We start from the raw sequence: 23,152 nt of genomic DNA, 5'->3' as shown, positions 1-23,152 counted from the left end.
GAGATCACTGAAATGCTATAGTATCTACAAAAACGACATCTGAAAGGGCAAAAAGCATCCGGTGCATTATTAGTGTACTGAGTATGTGTAAGCTATTATACAAGGTCATAAAATGGTCAAATTTACATAGGTTTCAGCAGCAAATATCTTTTTGTTCCTATCAAAACAAGTCTTTTTTAAAACTTGATATAAGGTTTTGAATTTTTTTTGTTTGATTCAATTGTTTATAATCTTTTGCGTCATCATTAATCATCAAATAGTTGGTGGTTGGTTGAGCTATATTTAATCTTGAATTTATTCTTCTTCTGAACTTTCAGAGCTGACATCTTCATCTGAATCTTCTTCTGAATCATTAGCAACACTAGTATTAGTTTGATCCAACAATTCAATTTTCTTTTTCAAATTTTCAATTTGTTTGGATTGTTCAGCTTCTGACAAATTTCTACCCTTCTTTGATTTCTTGCTAGTAGGACGACGAGGAGCAGATCCGTTAGATGAACTTGAGCTTTTCTTCTTAACAACAAAAGTGTAAAGTTTGACAAGTGTAGCATTGTCCAGTTGATCCATATCCAATTCAATTTCTTCACCATTAGAACTGTTTATATTCAGAGCTTCACCTATAATAGATAAAACTTGGTTCAGCTTCCTTTCGGATAATTCACCCATCTTCTCACTCAATTCCTTCTTCATTTCATAAGTAACAGTGAATGATGCATCTGATGTGCGTCTTCTTCTTTTCTTTGGTTTAGAACTCTTCTTCTTCTTACTTCTTTCTCTTCTTATTTTTTCGAGTTCTTCCTTTTTCAGTTTAGCTAATTGTAACTTCATAGTTTCTAATTGTTGTTCCAAAAATTGAATAGCTGGATTAGTGATTGCAGATTCATCAATTTCTTCTTCTTCTGATTCTTCTTCTTCTTCATCATCAGATTGTTGAGGGGTAGCTGGGGTAACTGGTCTATCGACCCATCTTTTATCAAAAACAGCTTCTAATCTATGACCCATCATATTAACTGCTGTTCCTTCTGGATTGAAACTGTAACAATTTTGAAAAATTAAACGAATATCACGTTCAAATTCATCTGCATTCTCATAAATGTTATTATTCAATTTATTTTGGACTGTAGATAAATCCATTGGCTCTGAAACATAGTCAAAATATGTAGGGCAGTTCAGAGCAACAGGGTCAACTGGTTCAAGGAAAGGGTAATTAAAAGATTCATATTTCTTAGAGGTTAACTCTTTTAAAACTTGTTGAGAAAATCTTAATTCTGGAACAAATTTTTTCTTTCTTGGTCTGATATCGTATGGCATATCTTTTGGTTTTGGAGGATGAATTTCTCTTTTAGGTCTACCGCCATTAGCTGTGGAATCTCTTCTGATAGTTGGAACACCAGAAGCATTTAATTCACTTGGTGTTGAACTTTGTTTTCTTCTTCCACTTGCAGTAGTTTTAGTGGCAGTTGGGGGTAAATCCTTTGGTGGTGCATTCAACATATGTTTTTCAAAACTAGCTTGGATATTTCTACTCATTTGAGCAATACCTGATTCAGCACCATTAAAACGAACACAATTATCAACCATCAAATTGAAATCATCTATAAATTCTTGTAACTCAGCATAAGCATTTGCATTCAATTTTCTCTCTATTGTTGAAAGATCCATTGGTCTTGTAATGAAATTATAGTAAAGAGGAATTTGCAACTTGACAGTATCGACTGGATGTAAAAATGGACCAGCATCTTTCATTCTCTTTATAATCTTTAATGTTTTGTTGGCAAACCCAGCTTGATGTTTTGGCAATGGTTTTTCAGGTAAATTGTTCATATCTGGTTCAGCTGGTGGTTTTGGAGCAGGAGTCATATTACTAGTATCCACTATGGCTGGTTTTGGAGCTTCTTGAGAGTCGGCTTCTTTCTTAGGTTCAAGTTTGTCATCTTGTGATTGTTCTTGTGCTTGAGTATCTTGTGCTTTGGATTCGTTTGATGTTTCAGTTGCATTGGTGGCTTCAGATGTAGTACCATTTGGTTTCTCCCCGTCCTGTGGTTCTTCTTCTGTTTTCAATTTTTTGGTTGAAACATTAGATTCATCATCTTTTGAATCCAGGTCATGTTTTGATGAGACTGTACTAACAGCAGATTCTGATTGAGGTCTAGCATCTGTTTCTTCTTCAACTGGTTTTGGTGATGGAATTGGAGGTGACAAAGGTTTGTTATCTTCTGGTTTGGATTGAGCATTTGCTTCAGTATCCTTAGATATTTGAACGTTATCCGAGTGCAAATCACTGTCACTCTTCAAATTTGTAGGGGTTTGTATTGGGGTAGAAACTGAGTCATTTATTTCTGGCATCTTACACTCATATGGGGTACGTGAGCTTCAATTTATTTTTCAGTGGCAACAAATTACAAATCTATAATCTGAATGATACAAAACAAATGTTACTTCTTGAAGTGATGAAGTAGTGTCTGAACCAATTTTCCAATGTTTTGTTTTCCCAAGAAAAAGAAATGAACAAACTCCAAATTTTTTTTTTTAAATTTTCTCACGAAATTTTCACTTTTCAGAAAAAAACGGATTTTGCGATTCTTAAATAATCTGTGAATTTTTGCCAGAATTTCCTTCGCACAGAAACTGACAAATTATCGCCGTTCTGAAATTTACACTCGCCAGACAACGTTTACGCTGGAACTCAAGGGTCAATTTACACTCAGGGGTAAGCCATCTCTGCCTAATCTAATGCATTTCTAGTGGCAAAATTTCATAAAAGTCCACAAAAACAGCAAAACACAAAACACAAAACAAAAGCTACAACTCTCTGAAAGCAACCCAATCATTAAATGACAAGGATTCTGTAAAGACAAGCACTGAACCAAGGATCATAACTTGAGATTTTTCCCACTTTTGTACTTTTTTGGAATAACCGTATCCATTTGTTTAAAATGTTCAGTGAAGTTGGTGTTTTCCTATCTTGAAGAAGTTCATGTTGATGTTTTTTTCTTTCAAGTTTTTTTCAAGAACACGTCTCACTTTCTTTGAAAATATCTGAAAATTCTCGCGATTCGTTCCGTATCCGTGGTGATTTTTTGCCCTTTTTCACTTCTCACTTACCCTTTTGGGACTGATAAATTAATAAAAGATTGCATTTTTGGTGTTGCAATTTGCAAAACGCGTCAATCAATAATATTGATCAACTTAAAGAGATAAATAGGAGATTAGATGAGGCGATCGAGAAGATTCAAGTTTCAACATAGATAGTAAAATACAATGCACGAGAAAGGTTGTAAAATTGAAACAACATAATTTGATTTATTCAAATAATATAGAACATGTGCACCTGAAAATTAGGACGTTGTTTGGTTGTTTGGCTTCTATACATATCTTAGATATACATAATATTACTTTCAAGTTTTTACGCGTTTCAGAATATCTATCTCAACGATATCCATCATTTAATTAGTTAATATGTATATTTACACGAAACACTAAACAGTTCTTTTAAAACAGCTCTTGTAAAACAAACTAACATTGAAGAAAACAATATAATACAATTTCCACATATAAGTAACTTAAAAAAATCAACAAAACCAAAAACAAATCTGAAAATTTAACATAAAAGACAAATCAACTTTAAAATTCTTCTCAATAAAACTAACATCACACCCATCTTATAAATGAATAGTCAATAAATCATTGGTACTGAACTGTTTATTACACGAAGGACATTTTCTCATTCTAGCAGCAATTCTTTCTTTTGCACATTCTTCACAGAAAACATGTCCACATACTTTGATAGCTGTGTTTTTCCAATTTTTAGAACATAATGAACAATAGATCAATGATCTAAAACTATCAGCCTCGTTTTGATCTTCTAAAACACCTGTTGATTTGAATCTATTGATCAATTTGTCTTGGGTTTTGACATTGGATTCTAATTTTGAAACTTTAATTGAATATTCAGATTTCAATTTTAATAGTTCATCATTTTTACCCTTAAAATCATCTAACAATGTTTGGATTTCTTTATTACGATTTAATTCAAATTTGTAATTTTTTTCTAATTCACTAATTTGTTGAACATATCTATCAACTTCATGACCTCTAAAAAATTCAACTTTCTTCAAATTCTTTAATTGTTTATCCAAATTTTCAAATCTTGAAGTCGATAAGGCTTCTGAATCTTTTAAATTTTGAATCAATTCGTTCAATTTACCATTTTGTGCCTTTAAAGTTTTATTTTCTTGTAGTATAGAATCTTTTGATCTCATTGCTGCAAAATATTTTTGATCAGCTTTAGTTTTTTCAATTTTTAACTTATTGATAACAGTTTCTGAGTCAACTGATGAATTCAATTTTTTTATATTGGTATTTTGAAGGTTTTTGAATGCTTTTTCGAACTCTTTCAACTCATTTGTTAAAATTGTGTTATTCTTCTTTAAAGTTTCAACATCATTTATATCACTACCTCCAATCTTATCTTCTAATTTCTTTTCAAGTGAAATCGTTTCTATTTGTTCCTTTTGTGCTTCAATCAAAGCTTGCAATTGTTTTGTAACTTCTAATCCACTCTTCTCGGCCTCTAAAACACTAATTTTAGATAATAGTTCATCTCTTGCTGTTCTAATACGAATCAAATCAAATTCTAATTTACCGAAGTTTGATTCTAATGATTGTTTTTCAACTTCAAATTTTGAGTTTAATAAATCGTTATCACTCGACTTTTCTGATTCTAAAGCATTATATCTTTCTAATAATGAGTCATGTTTTTGAATGATTTCTTTGTATTTTATATTTAAATCTTTATGTTCATTAGTTAAATCTTCAAATTTGGCTACGTCAACGGTTGATTGACTTTCTATTGATGTTTGATTTTTAGTAGTAGCTTCCACAAGTTTAGAATTTAGAGATTTGTTCAATTCTAAGTTTTCATCGATATTTTTTTGTTGTGCTTCAATTGTAGCTTTAAACTCATCAACTTGTTTCTTTAAATATTCCACCTCATCACTGTTTACAGTATTGTTGATACCGTTGCTATTGAGTTGTGACTCGGCTTGATCTTTGGGTATTGAAATTTCAAGTTGTTCTGCTTTTGGTGTATCTGCACGGCTGACGTCTTCACTCTTCGTGCCATTTGCTCTTTTCAAAGTTATGCTGTTTAATCTATCTGAAGTCTTGACTAAATTTTGAAAATCAATGGTTAAATTATCAAAATTCTTTTTCAATAACGAATACTCATTTGTTATTTTTTGATTTTTAATTTTCAAATCATGATATTTACTGTTGATTGTATTTAAGTTTTCCTTAATCTCATCAGGAATAGCACCACTGTTTTGTATTATTTTATTTATTAGATCTGATAATTGAGTCTTCTTTTGATTTAACGATTCTATAAATTCATTGTCCTTTATATCATTAGGAGAATCTGTGAACAAAATCTTGTACTCGCTTTTGGACTCTAGCTCCTTTAAAGGTACCACAGATGTGATGAACTCTATGAATTGATCAATCCAGTTACTCAAAACCAGAAGTTTGGAATTTGTAGATTTATTTTGTTCATCAAGTGTTTGCATCTGCTTATGAACTTGATTGACTTTACTTCTATAGAGATTCATCTGTCTAAAGATGGCCTCCTTTTGGAAATAAACCACATCTTCTTGTGTTAATGGACCATCTTCACTTATTTCATCTACTTTTCTTCTTTTTTGAGTTTGGTCAGAGCCATTAACAACGTCATTCAATTCTCTTTTCTCACTCATCTTTGTATGTATTGTATGTATTTGAATAGATTTAAAGTTGATTGTTAAATAATAAAGCACCTAAAACTTATATTTATGGCACAATATTCATTGATCTGATGCCTATTCTCAAGTCTTCTGACTTATTTATTAACCTATCACCTTTAACAAACTCAGAAAAATTAAGTATCCAAACCAACCACTTTGAATAATCCTAACGAGTTAGCGCCAAACTTCAACGTATATGATTCAATAGAGTAAACAGCGTCTATATGGTTGTGACTGTTGACTTTAATCGATGTTTTTAATGGCAAATCTGTATGTTTTTTAAAAGTGTACGTTAATTGTTTTTGTTAATAACTGTTAACTACCGTTTTCACCAACTTTTTTTTTGTTTTTTTGGTGAACTAAAATTCGCGATATTTTATTCTGGATTCGCAGGAAACCTGTTGTCAGGGTAAAGTGCCAATTTCGCGCGCGCATTTAAATTTTGGAGTTATCGCGAATTTGTGAAGTACTATTAATCTCATTAACCAATTTAACCGAAGTATAATTACTTTCATAACATGTTATTGTTGAAGTCCTTTAAGTGCCTTGTAATACCAAATCACTACACAACAAACGATTTGGTCATTGGTCTCACCAAGGCCCATACGTATAAATATCATGAAATCATGAACTATATTCAATTCATATTTAACCCACCGCGTTGTTTGAAAGTCTTTGAATTACTTTGAAGTACCAACTACAGCAGCTCCATAGCTTAATATTATATTAACTTAAGAAGATCATGAATCATGAAGGAGACTTTACTCGCTGTTGGGTAGTGAAATTAATTGATGGTGAGTCTGGCTTGATGTTATATTGTTAATGCTTCTTGATCTTACCCAGCTTTAGCTGTTGCAGCGTTGCAACTTTGCATGAGCGTATATTAATTTAGCAACATTCCCTACAATCGCACAATCTTTAAATAAACGTCATCTACAGCTACTAGGGATGGGCATTGGTTACGACTCGAATCTTTAGATCGTTAACGATATTGCAGGGCGGTTGTAATATAACTTATAAGCTATCTATATATATATATACGTATCACGGATATCAAGCTGTGTTGAGGTAGAACCAGTACTAAATATATATGGATCGGAAGTACTAATTTACTATTAGTTATAGCTACTTGGTCATCACACTAATTAATGGCTGTAGATCATATAATTGATAATCAATAACAACGATTTACTTAATTATTAATTAAGCTTACATTAATTAACCGGCCGGATTAAATTCACATGTACTAACTATATAGCGACCGTAGTACAATGATATACTATTGAATACATATATGAATATAACTTTTAATACCTGAACCAAAGAAGGATATTGACGTCGTTCAATTTATAAGCTAGGCATTTAAAAAAGCGACAACGTCCAACAAATAACGAGTTACTCTCAAGACTTGACACCACGCCTCAACTTATAAGCAGGAGATTATAGACGCAGAACCATACAATGCATGAGTAATTTATAGATCATAGTTCATAGCCTTATTCTACATCTTGTGTACGTATATAGAATTCATAACTCTGGTTGAAGCAGTGCTGCTTTTAGTAGGTGGCTTGAGTTTTACTTGAGGTTAAAGTTGGACTAGCTGCTGAACTCTATACTTGAGCCTTGTAGGATCACTAAAATTGGAATTAGGTACATCTTGGAAGTTGGAAGTACTTGGGGGCTTTCTAAAAGAGTAACTAGTCTGAACATTTTAGGTAATGTTTAGGACGTAGTACGTAAAGTACTATAAGCAGGCCTGGGTCACCAGACCGTTATAACTTATGAAAGAGTAATCAACTCATCATGCCTTGAAAGTTGAGAAACCAAAATTAGTCGATTGAAATCCAACTTCAAAGCACAGATATCATTTAACCACTTCACTGAATTGCACAGTGCACTGTTCTGCAAAATCCTAATTTGGACAGTTTAGAGATTCCATCCGATGTAATCAATTAACTGAAGTAGGATCAGAGACCAATTGTGGACCGTGGTCAGAAGTCAGAGTGTCAAAGCTGAGACAAACAACTGGGATCTGGGCTATCGATTAAACATCCGTGAATTCACGTCGTCCTTTAATAAGTCTTTACTAGTTACTAGTTGGTCAATGGTGATGTATACCAAGCAAATAATTTATAGTGTATTGAACGAAATTCGTTTAAACCTTTGAGTCTAGTTCTATTAGTACTCTTGAGTTCATGGGTACTGTCACCTAAAAAAGAAGTACCAAGTACCAAGAATGTAATCAGGTTTCCTGTATTTTCATTTGATGTTTTCGTTAGCTAAAATATACTCAGCTCATTATAATTTGTAACGTCAGACTAGAAATATAAATTTTATCATGGAACAGAACCGAGAATATTTTGCGCTAAAATCTGTGCCTTACCGCTCTAATCTATCAAAAAGACTAAAATTTTCGCAACTTTTTGTATATAATTTAGGCATGAAGAAGCAGTCAAAGCATCAACTTACGCCCGTTGAAATGTGCAAATTTCCGTTCTCGGTAATCCCAGACTATAATTTCGTAGCAAGTTGCAACAAAAGAAAGTTTGGCGTTCCAATGCATTTGTTTTGAGCTCAAAATTTAAAAAACTACACATGATGAGTGAAGAGTAAAATTGAAATAAGTGTGTTTTTCTTTTCAGATATAAAGAGGCTTATTCAAATACGTAGTACCCCATATACAAAAGCAGATAAGAAATAACTATTGAACCTTTGAAGTTTAGAGAATAACGTAATCCTGATAGAGGGTAAAATAAGCGTTGTATTTTTGGTTTGTTCTTTCGCATTCTTCATTTTCGCCAATCACCTTTGCGCACTTTCTTAATCTGGCACTTCGCTGTTGATCGGTGCGTCACTCTCCTGTAAAGAGTGTCTGGACTGGCTACAAAACGAGACCTTCAGTATAAACAAATTCCACTGGGAAAGGAAAATCTCAGTCGTATTCCTATCATCATAAATCTTATTATTAGAATACATTTCAATATTTTATTTATCTTCATACAACAATTAGAATCTTCATCAAAAGAGCCCCAAGTAGGTGCCAGCCCTCATAGAACTTCATCAAATAATCTTAGAAGGTTGTCCTATCTCATCCGCTCTCTCAAGTTTAGTCTCATTTCCAAAAATCCAATCTGTTACACACTGATAGCTTCAAACAGGGACTTTGTTTAATAACAGGAATTCAGGGATATATCAACAATTCAAATTACCTCAAGCAAAAGACTCCAACTATATTTACATTCGCTATACACTCACATCATAATTTCCACAACCAACCGCTGTGTTTAATATCACTTGAAACAGGTCACATTCAGTTGTTTTCATTTCACTCTTTCGCTTAAATTTTTTCGATTTTGGGGAATTCTATTGGTATTAAATAGTGAAGTATCAACATTAAAAGGACTTCATATCAAGCTAATCATGGCTGAAGTTTCGCCCTTTATGTTTGAGGATCTTCAAAAACCCCAGTTTGCATATACAAGAAGTCATAGTAGCTCAAATGGTTCAAGTTCAGATAATTTACCTAATACCCTCAATACAAAAAAGATTACAAATTTACCATCAACTTTAGAAGCAAACCTCAAGAAACTTCAAACCAGAAACATAGAGCTTTACACAAGAAAAGCAACTGCTTTATACAATGAGTACAAACAACTTCATCATACATGGAATAAATTTAATCATAAATCAACCTCAACCAGCAAGACAAATCATTTAAGATTATCATTATTGGCATTTCTCAGGTTAAATCAAGATGATTCATTCATTGAATCCATAGATGAAAATGATCAAGAACTCAAGAAATATCAACTAAAGGTTTGTAAAATTGCTTCAAAGGTACTTAGTCTTTGGTGGAATACTCTAGTGGAAGATTTACAAGCCAATGGTAGTAAATTTTCAACAATTGATAGAAGTGCTTATCTTGAATGTATAAGTCGGATAATATCAAGAAAAGAATGGAATGCTGTTAAATCGCAATCAACCTTATACTCATCTGGTCTAGTGGCCACATTGGACTACTGTTTTAATAAACTACTGGTGATGAAAAATATATCATTATCAGTTAATGCATTCATTGGGAAAGTATTTGCTTATGGGTTTCTAAATTTAGAGAACTTTGGTCATATGTTATTATTCTTATTATTTGTGAAAAATTTCACAATTAAACAAATCATAGAGAATAATCCAGCTTTAGAAAAACTTGCTGGTGATGAACAACTATTAAAAAAATTTCATCCGTCTTTATCAAACCTAGTGAGTTTCAAAGGTGATTTTACAGAATTTTTGTTCATTGAAAGTGCAAATCAGCATAAATTATTAGCATTGAACTGTATGAAGCCTCCAAAGACACAATATATTGAAGATCTCCGTATTGACTTAAAAGACAACAATTGGGTTAAGAAATGGGCAGGTTTTGATAGTGATATCTTTTGCTCATTCTTAAGACACTATTTGGCATTATCAGTTGATGTTTTGGACCCATTCGTCTTGGACTATAATGAGCTATTTAAAATACCAGGCTTCACTATAATTTATGGTCATTTAGTGGAAATACTGGAATCGAACATTATGATGATTAAGAAATTCAAAACAACTCAAGCTAAAGAAACTAATTTCAATAGTAACTATTCTACAAGTTCTGCTCTGAAGAACTTTAGCATTTATTTGCAAAAATTACCAATCATTAAAGTACTCAAAGTCATAAGGGATATCATTTATGATGGTGATGAACGTAAAAGTTCAATGGTTGTTTCTATTTTTGAAAGAATTTTGATATCTAAAGCCAAGCGTGTCCAAGCTTATAGCTCAGTTACATGTGAAGCCATTTATACAATATTCATGGAATTATTACTACATTTACAAAATGATCAATATTGCTTCACTAGGAACTTGAACTTGAGCTTTTGGGTTACTGGTTTGTTGAAAATGTTGGATACTGATAATATGATTTGCCAGACAAGAGCATTATCAATGCTATTTAACATTTGGAATCTTATACCAAGTGACTTCTTTATTAAACCAAGCAACAACTACGGATTTGATTCTTCCTTTTGGAACAAAGCTCCAAAAAATTCATTGATTTTCAACTTGTCAAATTATTTACTTTCAAACGAAGTTTGGGAAAAGTTTTTTACACATTGGCATCCATTAGTTCGTCAATTCTACCAAAGATTATTGATTTTCAAAATTATTGGTAACTCAAATGATAATTACTCTAATTACTTGAATTTTAAAAAGATTTTAAAATCAAATTTGTCTTCAACTTTTCAAATATTCAAAGAGGAAGTATCAACAGATTCTATCACTCCAATAATGAATATGGATTTAATGCCAGCAAATCCTATGCTTAATAGGAAATTAATTGTATCACCCATGGAATCATTTCAATCATCAATGAATATCCTAGATAACTTTGATTCTGTTCAATTCTTGCAAAATGGTGCTGGAACATCAACAAGAAGTGCAACAAGCTCAGCTATGATTATTGATACAAATAAGAAAATTTATGCTTATGATATTTTCGATGAAGCTATCTATTCAAGTTCAATTGGGTTTAATACAAGTAAATCATCAACCAATTTACATTCAACAGGCCAAAGTACAAGAAAAAACTCACCAACAAGCTCCCCATCAATGACCAGATCATCTTCTGCAACTACATTGGGTAGAGTGCCAATATTAGGAAGTGCTCTGAGTTTTTTCAAGAAGGTCAATCAATCACAGCCAACTATTAAAGTTAACTCAAGAAATTCATATTCACCTTCACCAACCTCATCCCCACAACAAGCGTTGAGTCCTCCATATCAAGGTCCAGAAGATCAATCCATTTTTAGAGCTCGTACAAACTCAAATGTTTTAAATCCTGTTCCATCAGTTTCGTCTTCAAGCTCCAGGTCACCAAGTTTCAAAGCTCCAAATTCGATTTTATCGTCACCATCTTCATCATTATCAGATATATCTGACGAAGATAACAATTATTCTTTACAAAAGCATAGACAAGTCTCATCAAATACATTAAGCTCTACAGCTTCAAGTAGATTAAGTGTTTTATCTTCAGCAAATTCAATCAATTCATCATCTCCAATGGAAGCATTACCAACACCACCAGAATTATTAAATAAAGTTCCAGAAATCAAGAAATTTAAATTTAGATTTCAACTAGTTGTTGCAAATGATCCATCTCAATTACAGTATAGAATTGTCAATGCTAGTAAAGGTGTTTCACCAAAAAAATTCTTCCTTTCAGAAGTTAATAAAGCAAGAATACCAAAAATGCCAACTATCCCATTTGAACAGAAAACAAACGAGCTTGGTTTAGTAACTGATGGTGCATTCTATAGTTTTAATGGTGATCGTGAATTTTCAAATGATTCAGATGATGAAGATGATCAATTAGTTGTTATTCCAAGAAATTCAATTTCCTCAAGAACTCAAGAAGATCAAAAACTTACTTTCAATAGCATCAAAAATCATTTATTATTAGGTAAATCATTGAATGAATGGGAGCTAATTGTTGAGGAATACGAGAAATATATCGGTTTAGTCAATGAAATCAACTCAATGTCAGATACACCAATTAGTGATGAATTTTTCCATGATCCAATGCTAATTGCAGATATTCCACCAACTTCAAAATCAGGTAATTATAGTACACTTGCATAATCCAACCCAACAATATTTTTTTATCTTAATAAGCGTCACAAAGGGGTGACTGCTGTAATTTTAATCATGACATATTATTGTTTTTTTTTTTTACGAATTTGTTATCTTTTCATACATTAAGTGCGCATAATATAGAGTTTTAAGTCATTATTTATTTATCAAATTGCTTCGTTATACATGTTTTGTTTTCTTTTTTGGCATTAATAAATTACGGTGTAGATGATGTCGTAGCGTTTTCACTCGAAACTTGAGAACTCTGTTCAAGAGGACCTTCACCACTACTTTCAGTACTTGTAACAGTTTCATGAACATCGACCCTAAAATCAATACCATTATTATTATCTCTTCCATATAGTTCCCCTTGACTACCTCTTCTCAATCTTATAGCATCATCTTTTGTACTTCGTTGGGCCAACGTTAGATCATCATCATCAATCATTTCAGTATTTTCTTGTTCATGATCCACAATTTCTTGAGCTTCTGATCTTAATTCCCTAACTAATATCAATAAACTAACAGTCAATACTAGGACATCAGATGATATTGTCCATAAGATAAAAACTCCTAATATGTAGCTTATAACCCTGTAGTGATACAGGTAGTATCTGATTCCCTTCCATGCACTTGAGATAATAATTTCAGATTCATTAGGATCAATGATGACATCTGGTCTATTGAATTCAACGACAATATTTATATTTTCAGTGCTTTTGAAAAGTTCTGAATTTTCTGAATTGATATAATTTTCGAGATTAATATCTTTCAATAAATCAACTTTTAATCTTGAATCATCTTTGCTATATTCAAAATCTGATATAACTGGTGGAACAAACCATTTCAAGACCGGAGGTATCAACGAATCAACCTTGTGGTTTATTGGTTGTTTCTCTTCACCACATTTCAAGATTATCGAATTCATACTGGAAACAAGCACATGTTGATTATGTAGTTGATGAATATTATTTGTGACAGGCCATAAATGGAATCTTTTTGAGATATAAGCTCTATTACCATAAGGACTCAATTGATTAACTAAATGATCTGTAACAATTGTTATTTTATACATTAATGGCTCATAACTATTTTGATTATTTTTGCAATATGGTTTAAACAATAATTGGAAATCATAATTCAAATCAAGTTCAAAATCATCCAATGGATAAGGAATGTTTGGATTTTGTTGATTCCCATAAACACTTTCAAGCTCTTTACTGATTATAATGAAAGGTGGTATATCTTTGAAATCATAATTTAATATATAATGTGAGAATGGTAGCCTTATTGTTGGAATTGGGATCATATAATTGTAGAAATAATTAAATGATAAGAAGGATAATGGGAATAACACACCAAATGATATGGATAAAACGGTGAGCACTATGAGCACCACCCGTAGCGTGATCACAGGAATTGTAATATCGAACTTCATTGTTAAATATTGAGTCAGTACTATGGATTGTTGTATGAGTTGATTGTGATGTTTTATATGGATTATGGGTTGTGTCATTTGCTCTTCAAGTCATCTTTTAATTTAGTTTTCAAACCGGCCACGCAAATTCGCTTATATAACTCTTCAACAATAAAACTGATTTTATTTAATAATCAAAATTCTTTTAAATTACTTTGCTTACTTTGTATTTTAGGTCGGCTATATTGACTGGTTTCCTTGGCTGATATGCTACTGGACCTTGATAAATATGCGCAGGCGATAAATATCGCTTAAATAAAGCTGATCTTCTAGTGTGTCTTATCTTAAATATTAGATTGATTTATTAAGATTTCTTGAATCATATCATCTATATATTGAACAAATATACCATGACCTAAAACCATCATCGAACTAACGTCCCACCTATAATCAAAAGGTTAACTGAATGTTAAATATAGAAGCTGGTTTACTAAATGTCAAAAATTCTGAGTTTATTATAATGATCAAGTATCTGCTCAATTTAAATTCATATTATATATATACTACCTCATATTTATATCTGGAGTACATCATATATATATATGTATAAAGAAACTAGTGTAACACTGCTTTTTTATGTCAAATTCTAATCAATCAATACTGTATTGATATAATAGCTTTTTTCGGCCGAGAAACAAAATTTTTAATTAATTACCAAAACTTTCAACCTTCAACAGTAACAAAATGATCTAATATAATGAAATTTAAGATTATGAAGCTTGCATATTGCCTCTAAACTGGACAGAAATTCCAGTATTTTAAACTTTAATTTTAATTCAATATTTAAATAATTCATTTCAGAATTTTAATTACTTAACAAATTTTTTAATTCACTTTCAAATCATTGAAACGGAAAATCTTCAAAATTTCAAGGTCGTTTTTAGAACTTCAAACCTATACCATATATTTACAAAAGAGAATTTTTAGTAAAGTATACTTTAAGTATTAAAACTACAAAACTTTAACTTATAATAAATTTTAAATTTAAGTTTTAACTAGTTTACCTTATATAAATTAATAATTAATCCGAATTCGGTAAAACTAGGTATATTTTTCCATTTTTCCGTAAAACCCCGGAAAACCTGATGAAATGTCACAATTTACAAGTTCAGTAATTAAAACATCATAAAGTTCCGGTGCTCATTAATATGTTAATCAAGGCTATATACATCTCAACTTGAAATTTTCTACTGCAATCATCTTTATCCTTAGAATAAAGTGAAACTTCATTACATATCGTATATGTATGATATAATAACTTATATTATATACATATTGATGCATTTTTAAACAAGGTAACTTCAATATGAAACAGCTTGTTAATAATCCCTGTTTGAGTCATTTATATTTTTATGTGGAGATATTTCATAATTTAATCATGATATGAAATGAGTATTGATATCGTAGTGATATTTTATGAACTTTTGACATGTGATGTTGTGATAAGTATATAGTTTCATTTGACGAGTCTTACAGGTGTTTCAGCTTATACCTATAATTTATATGAATTAGGTTAAAGTTTGTTCAACTTCGATTATGGATCGTGGGTTGATGGTTCATTAATTTCTTTTGTGTACCCATGAGTGAAGTTATAATTACAAATTATTTTCATATTAAACATAATTTTTTACTAAATTCAATCATAAATATCTTTCTAATGAAACTAAATTTCAAACTTTATAAACCCTGGTTTATTTTAGTTTTTTTTTAAACATCAAATAATTATTCAATCATATCACCATAAATATAAGTAAAATCTAAAATATAATTTATTCATTAATATTCAATAAAATGAATAAATCAAGTAGTTAAACTAAAACAAAAATATATAGAAAGAATCAAAAAGCAAACAATAAAAAACACACACACAACAAACACATACAAATAACCAATTGTTTAATGATGAAGGCTTGAAACAAACAAACAACAACACTGAAAAAAAAATTATATATATATATAAAAACACAAGATATTATTTAAAATTTAACTTGTCAATCTATAAATCTTGACTTTTTAAAAAATGAAATAATATAGAAATAGAAAAGTAAATAATAATGTTTAATAAAATGCAAACTCCTTATATGAATAAAAATTTTTGAACTAAAATAATAACGATAATAATAATAAAATTAATGAGTTGAATGACCACGATGATATTTTAAACCATTTAAGTTTTTATAACGTTTACCACAAACTTCACATCTATATGGTTTATCTTGTTCCATTCCATTACCATCATTTGGATCAATAACACTATAAGTACCATCTGGATTCATATGTAATTTTTGATTTTGATGACCATGTAATCTATGATATTTTAAACCATTTTGATTTTTATAGGTTTTATTACAACCAATAACTGGACAAGTAAATGGTTTTTCATTTCCTTGAGCAACATAAAGATTTCTTGAAGGATCATCTATATAACCTTCATCCATTTCTTCATCAAGATCCATTGCACTATCATCATTTGATAATGAAATTGGGAATGGAGCAGAATGTTGTGAAGATTGATTATTTAATTGTGAATTTGTTAAATTAACTTGTTGATTATTATGAAGATTTTGTTGTAATTGATAATTTGAATTCTGTTGATTTATATTTTGTAAATTATTTTGTTGAAGATTTGGATGATTATTATGGTTATTATTATTTTGATGTAAATTATTATTATTATTATGTTGTTGTTGAAGATGCTGTTGTTGAAGATGTTGATGATGATTTTGATGATGATTTAATGCATTTGTAGTAGAATTTTGAGGTTGTAATTGTTGACGTAAATGTTGTAAATTTTGTTGTTGTTGTTGGAAAGGGGATTGATTAAACCCAAAATTATTATTATTATTAGGGTTGTTATTGTTGTTATTATTATTATTTGGATCATGAACGTTATTTAAATTATTACCATTATTATTTGAATTTATGAAAACATCAGTTGTAGAAACAGTTTCAAAATTTTGAATTGGTTTTGGTTGATGAGTTGGAGGAGTTGGAGATATATGAGATTCTTCATAATGTTTTAATAAATCATGTAAAGTTGGTAATAATTGACCACAACAACTATAATCTTTACAATAATTAGCTTCTAAATCAGGTAAATAAGCCGATTGAATTGGAGGAGACATTGAAATTTGATTATTATTTGAATTTTGGTTAAAATTATTATGCATTAAAACTTCATCCTTTAACCAACTTCCTATCGTTACTGAACCCCAACTAATACCACCAACACCTTGAGAGTGAGCAATAGAATCTCTTCTGAAATTTTTATGATTATTATGATTATTAATGTTGATAGAATTTGTACTCAAATAATTATTATTATGCTGAGGTTGATGATGTTGTTGATGAGAATTTGATTGGGTAGATTGTACTTGTTGTTGATTATGCTGTTGATTTTGAAGTTGGTTTGATGATTGTTGATTAAGTTGATTTGATGATTGTTGATTTTGTTGGTTTGAAGTTGTATTGAAATTATTGTTAAACACAGAACCCGACCTTTGATAACCAGAAATATCTATAGGTTGAGACAGAGTTGAATTGGAGTTGGAGTTGGGTATACTGATGGCTCCTGGTTGATTGAAGAAGCTATTTGTATTCATGATTGTATTCTAACTTGTTGATGATGTTAATGATGATGATGTTGATGGACACAAACTGAAATTTATAATTTATAATTTATAATATAGATCTGGTTCAAAATGAAGATGGCAAAATTTAGACACAAAGCGCTCTGATTGACAAGGAATAATAAATGGATAACTTTGCCCCTATGATCTTGTTGGTGGCGTCAATGAACTATTTGAGTATAGTTGAATTCCAGGAATCGCTGGGATAAATTGAATTATAATTGATGGGAGCGATGCCAATATATTGGTAATGGGACCGTCAGTTGGTGGGATCTAGATTCTGCCTGCGAACGACGTAGCAAAGGGGACTGGACTAGCTGGGAGATCTAATGGGGAGCTCTATGAGGATGGGAGAGGACCTTGTTGAATTGAAACGCTTCTGGCGCTTTTGAATGGAACTCTTTTGTTTGAATTGTTGTTGGAATATCAGCTCCTTTAATTATTTCAAAGTATATCAAGTGATTGAATATTTCCACTTTGGATTCACTTTGGAATATTCGTCAGCGCTTTTTCCTTTTTATTTGAAATCCAGCACTGGCTCACCTCCGAGTTCCGACCACCATGCACAAATTGGACACAAATTTGGACACATTTTTAAAGAAGTCTCCATACTTAAGCTCAGAGATACGAGGTAAATGCACGTGATTTTTGTGCCCTCGGAATGTTCACAGTCCGAGGTCTTTGCGAATTGGGCCAATGAGAGAAGCGGAGTGTGCGTAGCACTGCGTAGTGCTGTGTTCCTTCTGCCGGTTGTGCTTGAATTGGGAGATTCCCACTGGCTTTCCCACTGGATTCCCATTGGAACTCCCGTTCATTCTGCCTAGAGTTCAAAACTAAGCTCTTTGGGATCCATCCTATAAAGATGTCGTAATATACAAGCATACATTGAGCTACAGATCAATTAATATTCAAACAATTTGAAATGTTTACTCTATATACGTAGACGTAGGATAAAGTAATATGTGTTATCAATCACATGTTATTCAAATTATATATCCTTGACGTTGCAATTCAGCTTGTTATCTCATATAATCAGTACAAAGTGTTAAATATAGATTGATCTGTATCAAAACAAATTGGGAACAAGAATATGATATATTGATATGTTATACTGATTCTGGTAGTGCTTTCAGCCTTCTATAGCTAAGCCTTCTATAGTTAAGCTCATATCTAACCCGTTGTCGATATACGATCTATTGTACATCGAATCTCGTTGCTATCTTCAGTGGCAGTATGACAATCATCAATTGTACTTGCAAGTTGCTAATAGATGTGCCTTATAAGTTTATAAATTAAGTATAATGACATATAAGTTGACTTGTAATTAAATCATATTAACATCAAAGTGATGTTATTACTTGTATAATATATATTCTATTGGTTGTTTAGTTGTTTAGACAATCTTTATGTCTCATATAACCGGATCCCCAGATATGATACTTTTAAAACCCGATATTGTTACATATGGAAGAATTGTTAAATGTGATTGATTATTCAAAATTATTGGAAATGTATAAATTAATCAGATAAGATTTATATCATGTTTCTACATATGCATCACAAGTGATAGATCCTTATCGTGTCTTCTATATATTATGAGCTTCTTAAATCTTTACAATCCATAGTAAAATGAAAATCTAGCCATACCAGCACCGGAATGTTGAATATATCTAGTACCTGTTCAGTGTCCACCACCAATTTAAAGATTATTCTCAAAAACTTGGTTTAAGTTAACATTCATTATCCTTCATGATGTATAGCCCTTTTGTTTCCAATACCCTTAATTAACTACAATGTCCAATATTCACGAGGAATTAATTGAAGAAATTTCCAATAATTATTACCCAATTCAAACGATATTTCAAAACCTCCTAAAACTTCACTTGGATTGAAAATATGAATTCTGGAAAATTCTTTTAAAAGTTCATTACTTGAATAATTATTATTATGATTATCATGATCAAGATCAATAGTGGAATAATTTTTAATCCTATGAAAAATTCACTAATTTTAACTTGATTAATAGGTTTTATAAGTGCCTTATTTATATTCTTTATTATATGATCATGATTGAGTAAAAGTAATCTTGTTATATAAGGAGTTGAAGTTCCTGATGAAGTTTTTGTTGAAGAAGAAGATGAAGTTGTTGATGATTTATTATCTATTGTAATCATATTGATGTCGTGTAAGATATGTATATAGATCTTGTATCAATGCAAGTTTCTATATAAGAACCAAAAGAGAACAAAAATCATAGATTGACAAAATTCAACATTTTCAAAAGTATTTAAACCATAATGTACATTCCTTCTCAATTAATTTCCAAATAAAATCAACTCAAATTGTTTCAAAATTTGAAAAGAATTTAGGAAAATTGAGTATTTTATATGAGACATTAAGACACTCCTCGGAATATTACATAATTCTTGAAAAGAATTCCGACCGATCTGTCAAAATTATACGTCAATTTTAAATTTCAGAAATGGATTGCTTTTAAAGGCAATGAAACGTATACTTGATCATTCGATAGTTACTTCAATTGATATAAATATTCAATTGTTCCCTGATTTTCAATAATAGATTAATACTATTATCTCAAAAAGGACAATAGAAACAACAACACACAATTCAAAATGGCATTATATTACAATTTAGTATTTGGTTTATTGGTTATTGAAATGGTTTTATTCACCACTTTATCATTACCATTGCCATCAAAAATTAGAAAACCAATTTTAAAAGCAATTTCTGCTCCATTCCAAAAAACTGAAGTTAACGTTGCAATAAAATGTGTATTAGTTTTCATTTTTGTTTTATTTGTTGATTCTGTTAATAGAGTTAATACAATTAATGAAGAATTAACTGGATTATCAACTTCACAAAATTTAGATCCAACAATTCATAATACTTATAACCCAATGGCTGATCGTTCTGAAATTCAAGCTAGAAGATTTTATGCTCAAAGAAATATGTATTTAACTGGATTTACATTATTTTTAACTTTAATCTTAACAAGAACTTATAGATTAGTTGCAGAATTATTAAGTTTAAAAGAAGAATATAGATCTGATCCTGATCATGTTTCTTCAAATGATGAAATTGCTCAATTGAAAATTAAAATTAAACAAAAAGATGAAGATTTAGAAATTTTAAAAAATCAAGCAAGAAGTTTAGCAAAAGAATATGATGATTTAGGATTTCAATCAACAGGATCATTTTCAAAACTTAAATCTGAAAAAAAATTAGATTTAACAAAAGATGAAGCTAAAACTACTGGTTCTAAAAAATCATCATCTCTTGATGAATAAAGTTTATGATTTCATTTTAGAAGTTCATGATTTAACTACAGAATTGTATTTTATATTAACAAGATTTTTCAATTTTTGAATTAACTATATAAGCTTTTTATAATATATAAACCCATTTCATTATAAAATCTAATTTGTAGCTGATTTTTCATATGAACTACTTTTATGTTTTGGAGTAAAATTAAAATTTTCTCCAGCTGGACCTAAAAACATTTCAGAAATTTTAATCCAATCTTTATAATCATTACTACCTAATAAAGTTTCTAATTCATTTCTACCTTTCCAAAATTCTGGTCTTTCATTTAATTTAACTGGATATTTTTCTAAAATTCCATATGGAATATATCTATGGAAAAATGATAAAAATTCACATAAAAATCTTCTTGATAATGCAATACCATATTCATCTGTACCCCAATGTTCCATTGCAAATTGTGCATATTTTTGAATAATTTCTAATCTTTCAGTTGCAGATTTATCTAAATATTGTTGAGATTCAATTTCTTCAAAAATCCATGGTTTAATTAATGCACCACGAGCAATCATAACTGAATCAATATATGGATTTTCAACAGCTTTATACCAATCATCAAAATTAAAACAATCACCATTACCAACAAAATTAATTCTTTGGAAATCTTTACGATCTTTATCATCTTCTAATTCTTGTTCAGTTTTTCTTAAAACTTTACCAACTTCACCAATATAATCCCAATTTGCTTCTCTTGTATAACGTTGTTGACGTGATCTACCATGTAATGTAACTGCAGCAGTTTGAGTTTCTTTAACAATTCTTTTAACTAAATTATGAGCAATTGGATGATTATCTTTAGTACCCATTCTAATTTTAACAGTTGTTGGAATTTCTCCAGAACAATAATTCATTGAATTTAAAATTCTTAAAAATTTTGCAGGTTGATCTAATAAACCTGAACCTGAACCTTGTCTATAAAGTAAATCAATTGGACAACCACTATTTAAATTCAATTCACTAACAGATGGACATAATTTACCAATGATTTCAGATGCTTTTGCAGCTTGCCATGGTTTTGCAGTTGCAATTTGAACACCAAATCCAGGATATTCAGTATTATGAGCTTTTGGTAATGCCCATTCTGAATTTGTACCTTGAATTAATGGTAATGTTAATGCCATTTCACTATATGTAACATCACAACCAAGTGTTTTCATTAATCTTCTATATGGTAAATTACCAACTGTAGTTAATGGTGATAAGATTTTTTTACCAACTAAATCAATTTTTTTCTTTTCACCTGCAAAAAATCTTGTTTCAACATAATCATTAATGTTTTCTTTTGTTTGTTCTTGAGCAGTTGTTTGTTCTGTTTCTGTTGTAGTTTCTGGTGTAACTTCTGTTTCTTCACCTTCATTATTTGTCTTTTTCTTTGCTAAATCTCTCTTTTTATTACCATCTTGAATTGAATCAATAATCTTGATAGCTTCAGTTGAGCTTGTAAAGATGAATTTTTTCTTTATTAATGATAATTTCTCATCATTTGTAATTTTATTTACTTCATAATTTTTATCCTTGGAATCTTCAAATTTAACAAGATCTTTAATTAATATTTTATTTTCTTCATCATAATGTGAATGTAAGAAACGACATTTGAAACCAGCAGGACAATAACCAATAGCATTGAACACAGGACAAACACCTTGAATATCTGGTCCTTTACTTTGTAAATAACTATCAATGTCATGTGAATTTCTACAATTTTCTGCACCAAATTTACAAACTTTATCCAAGTCCGGATCAACTAAAGATTGACATAATCTAACTTCTTCTTGATTTTGTTTAATTTCTCTATTTTTATTTTGACCTCTAGTTCTTTTACCCTTTTTACCTTTACCATTTTCACCACCATTTTCACCACCTGTATTTCTATCAGTGGAAGCTTCAGCAGAATCATCATCAATAGCTGCAATTTGTCTTGAATCTACAATGAATTCTTTCTTTATATGTGCGATACCTTTAGATCTTGGATCCTCAACTTTTGGTTCTTCAGTCTTGGTTCTTTTTTGATCAGGCTCAGAGCCATTTGCAACAGGGGATGCTGGTCTCTTGACTTCTTCTTCAGACATTTTATATGATTTGTAATTTATCTTTCCTTCCTTTATCTCATAGTAATAAAGTCCATATAAATTCGAGCTCATCGCTATTGAATATTTTTTTATCGGTTCGGGAAGCGAAAGAGCGTCTGAATTAGGAAAGTCAATACGCATTTTGAAAAAAAAAATATAAAGGTTTGATTTCTTATCTATAAAATAAACAAATTTGAACATTTT

At 30.5% G+C, this 23,152-nt stretch overlaps 7 protein-coding genes across 7 annotated transcripts; 2 read left to right on the top strand and 5 right to left on the bottom strand.

The window, feature by feature from the left end:
* Positions 1-294: 294 nt before the first annotated feature.
* On the bottom strand, positions 295-2,346 carry BN7_5716 (Bromodomain-containing factor 1; the record flags this gene model as incomplete). Its single annotated transcript, XM_011273710.1, has 1 exon — positions 295-2,346. One exon carries the CDS (start codon positions 2,344-2,346, stop codon positions 295-297), a length of 2,052 nt encoding a protein of 683 aa, XP_011272012.1.
* A 1,316-nt stretch (positions 2,347-3,662) lies between these two features.
* On the bottom strand, positions 3,663-5,750 carry BRE1 (E3 ubiquitin-protein ligase BRE1; the record flags this gene model as incomplete). The annotated part of the gene is made up of 1 exon (XM_011273709.1): positions 3,663-5,750. The coding sequence occupies one exon, from the start codon at positions 5,748-5,750 to the stop codon at positions 3,663-3,665; it is 2,088 nt and encodes a 695-aa protein (XP_011272011.1).
* Positions 5,751-9,197: 3,447 nt separating this feature from the next.
* On the top strand, positions 9,198-12,440 carry AHK1 (Ahk1p; the record flags this gene model as incomplete). The annotated part of the gene is made up of 1 exon (XM_011273708.1): positions 9,198-12,440. The coding sequence occupies one exon, from the start codon at positions 9,198-9,200 to the stop codon at positions 12,438-12,440; it is 3,243 nt and encodes a 1,080-aa protein (XP_011272010.1).
* Positions 12,441-12,648: 208 nt separating this feature from the next.
* On the bottom strand, positions 12,649-13,869 carry BN7_5713 (uncharacterized protein; the record flags this gene model as incomplete). The annotated part of the gene is made up of 1 exon (XM_011273707.1): positions 12,649-13,869. The coding sequence occupies one exon, from the start codon at positions 13,867-13,869 to the stop codon at positions 12,649-12,651; it is 1,221 nt and encodes a 406-aa protein (XP_011272009.1).
* A 2,168-nt stretch (positions 13,870-16,037) lies between these two features.
* SFP1 (zinc-coordinating transcription factor SFP1) lies at positions 16,038-17,510 on the bottom strand (the record flags this gene model as incomplete). Its single annotated transcript, XM_011273706.1, has 1 exon — positions 16,038-17,510. The coding sequence occupies one exon, from the start codon at positions 17,508-17,510 to the stop codon at positions 16,038-16,040; it is 1,473 nt and encodes a 490-aa protein (XP_011272008.1).
* Positions 17,511-20,170: 2,660 nt separating this feature from the next.
* Positions 20,171-20,845, top strand: YET3 (Yet3p; the record flags this gene model as incomplete). Its single annotated transcript, XM_011273705.1, has 1 exon — positions 20,171-20,845. One exon carries the CDS (start codon positions 20,171-20,173, stop codon positions 20,843-20,845), a length of 675 nt encoding a protein of 224 aa, XP_011272007.1.
* Positions 20,846-20,974: 129 nt separating this feature from the next.
* Positions 20,975-22,948, bottom strand: DUS3 (tRNA dihydrouridine synthase DUS3; the record flags this gene model as incomplete). Its single annotated transcript, XM_011273704.1, has 1 exon — positions 20,975-22,948. One exon carries the CDS (start codon positions 22,946-22,948, stop codon positions 20,975-20,977), a length of 1,974 nt encoding a protein of 657 aa, XP_011272006.1.
* Positions 22,949-23,152: the final 204 nt, after the last annotated feature.

The sequence above is a fragment of the Wickerhamomyces ciferrii genome, contig 00230, assembly GCF_000313485.1.
Source record: "Wickerhamomyces ciferrii WGS project CAIF00000000 data, strain NRRL Y-1031 F-60-10, contig 00230, whole genome shotgun sequence".
Classification (NCBI taxonomy): Eukaryota; Fungi; Ascomycota; class Saccharomycetes; order Phaffomycetales; family Wickerhamomycetaceae; genus Hansenula; species Hansenula ciferrii.
Note: the sequence above shows the minus strand (reverse complement) of the source record. Positions and strands in the feature narration are given on the sequence as shown.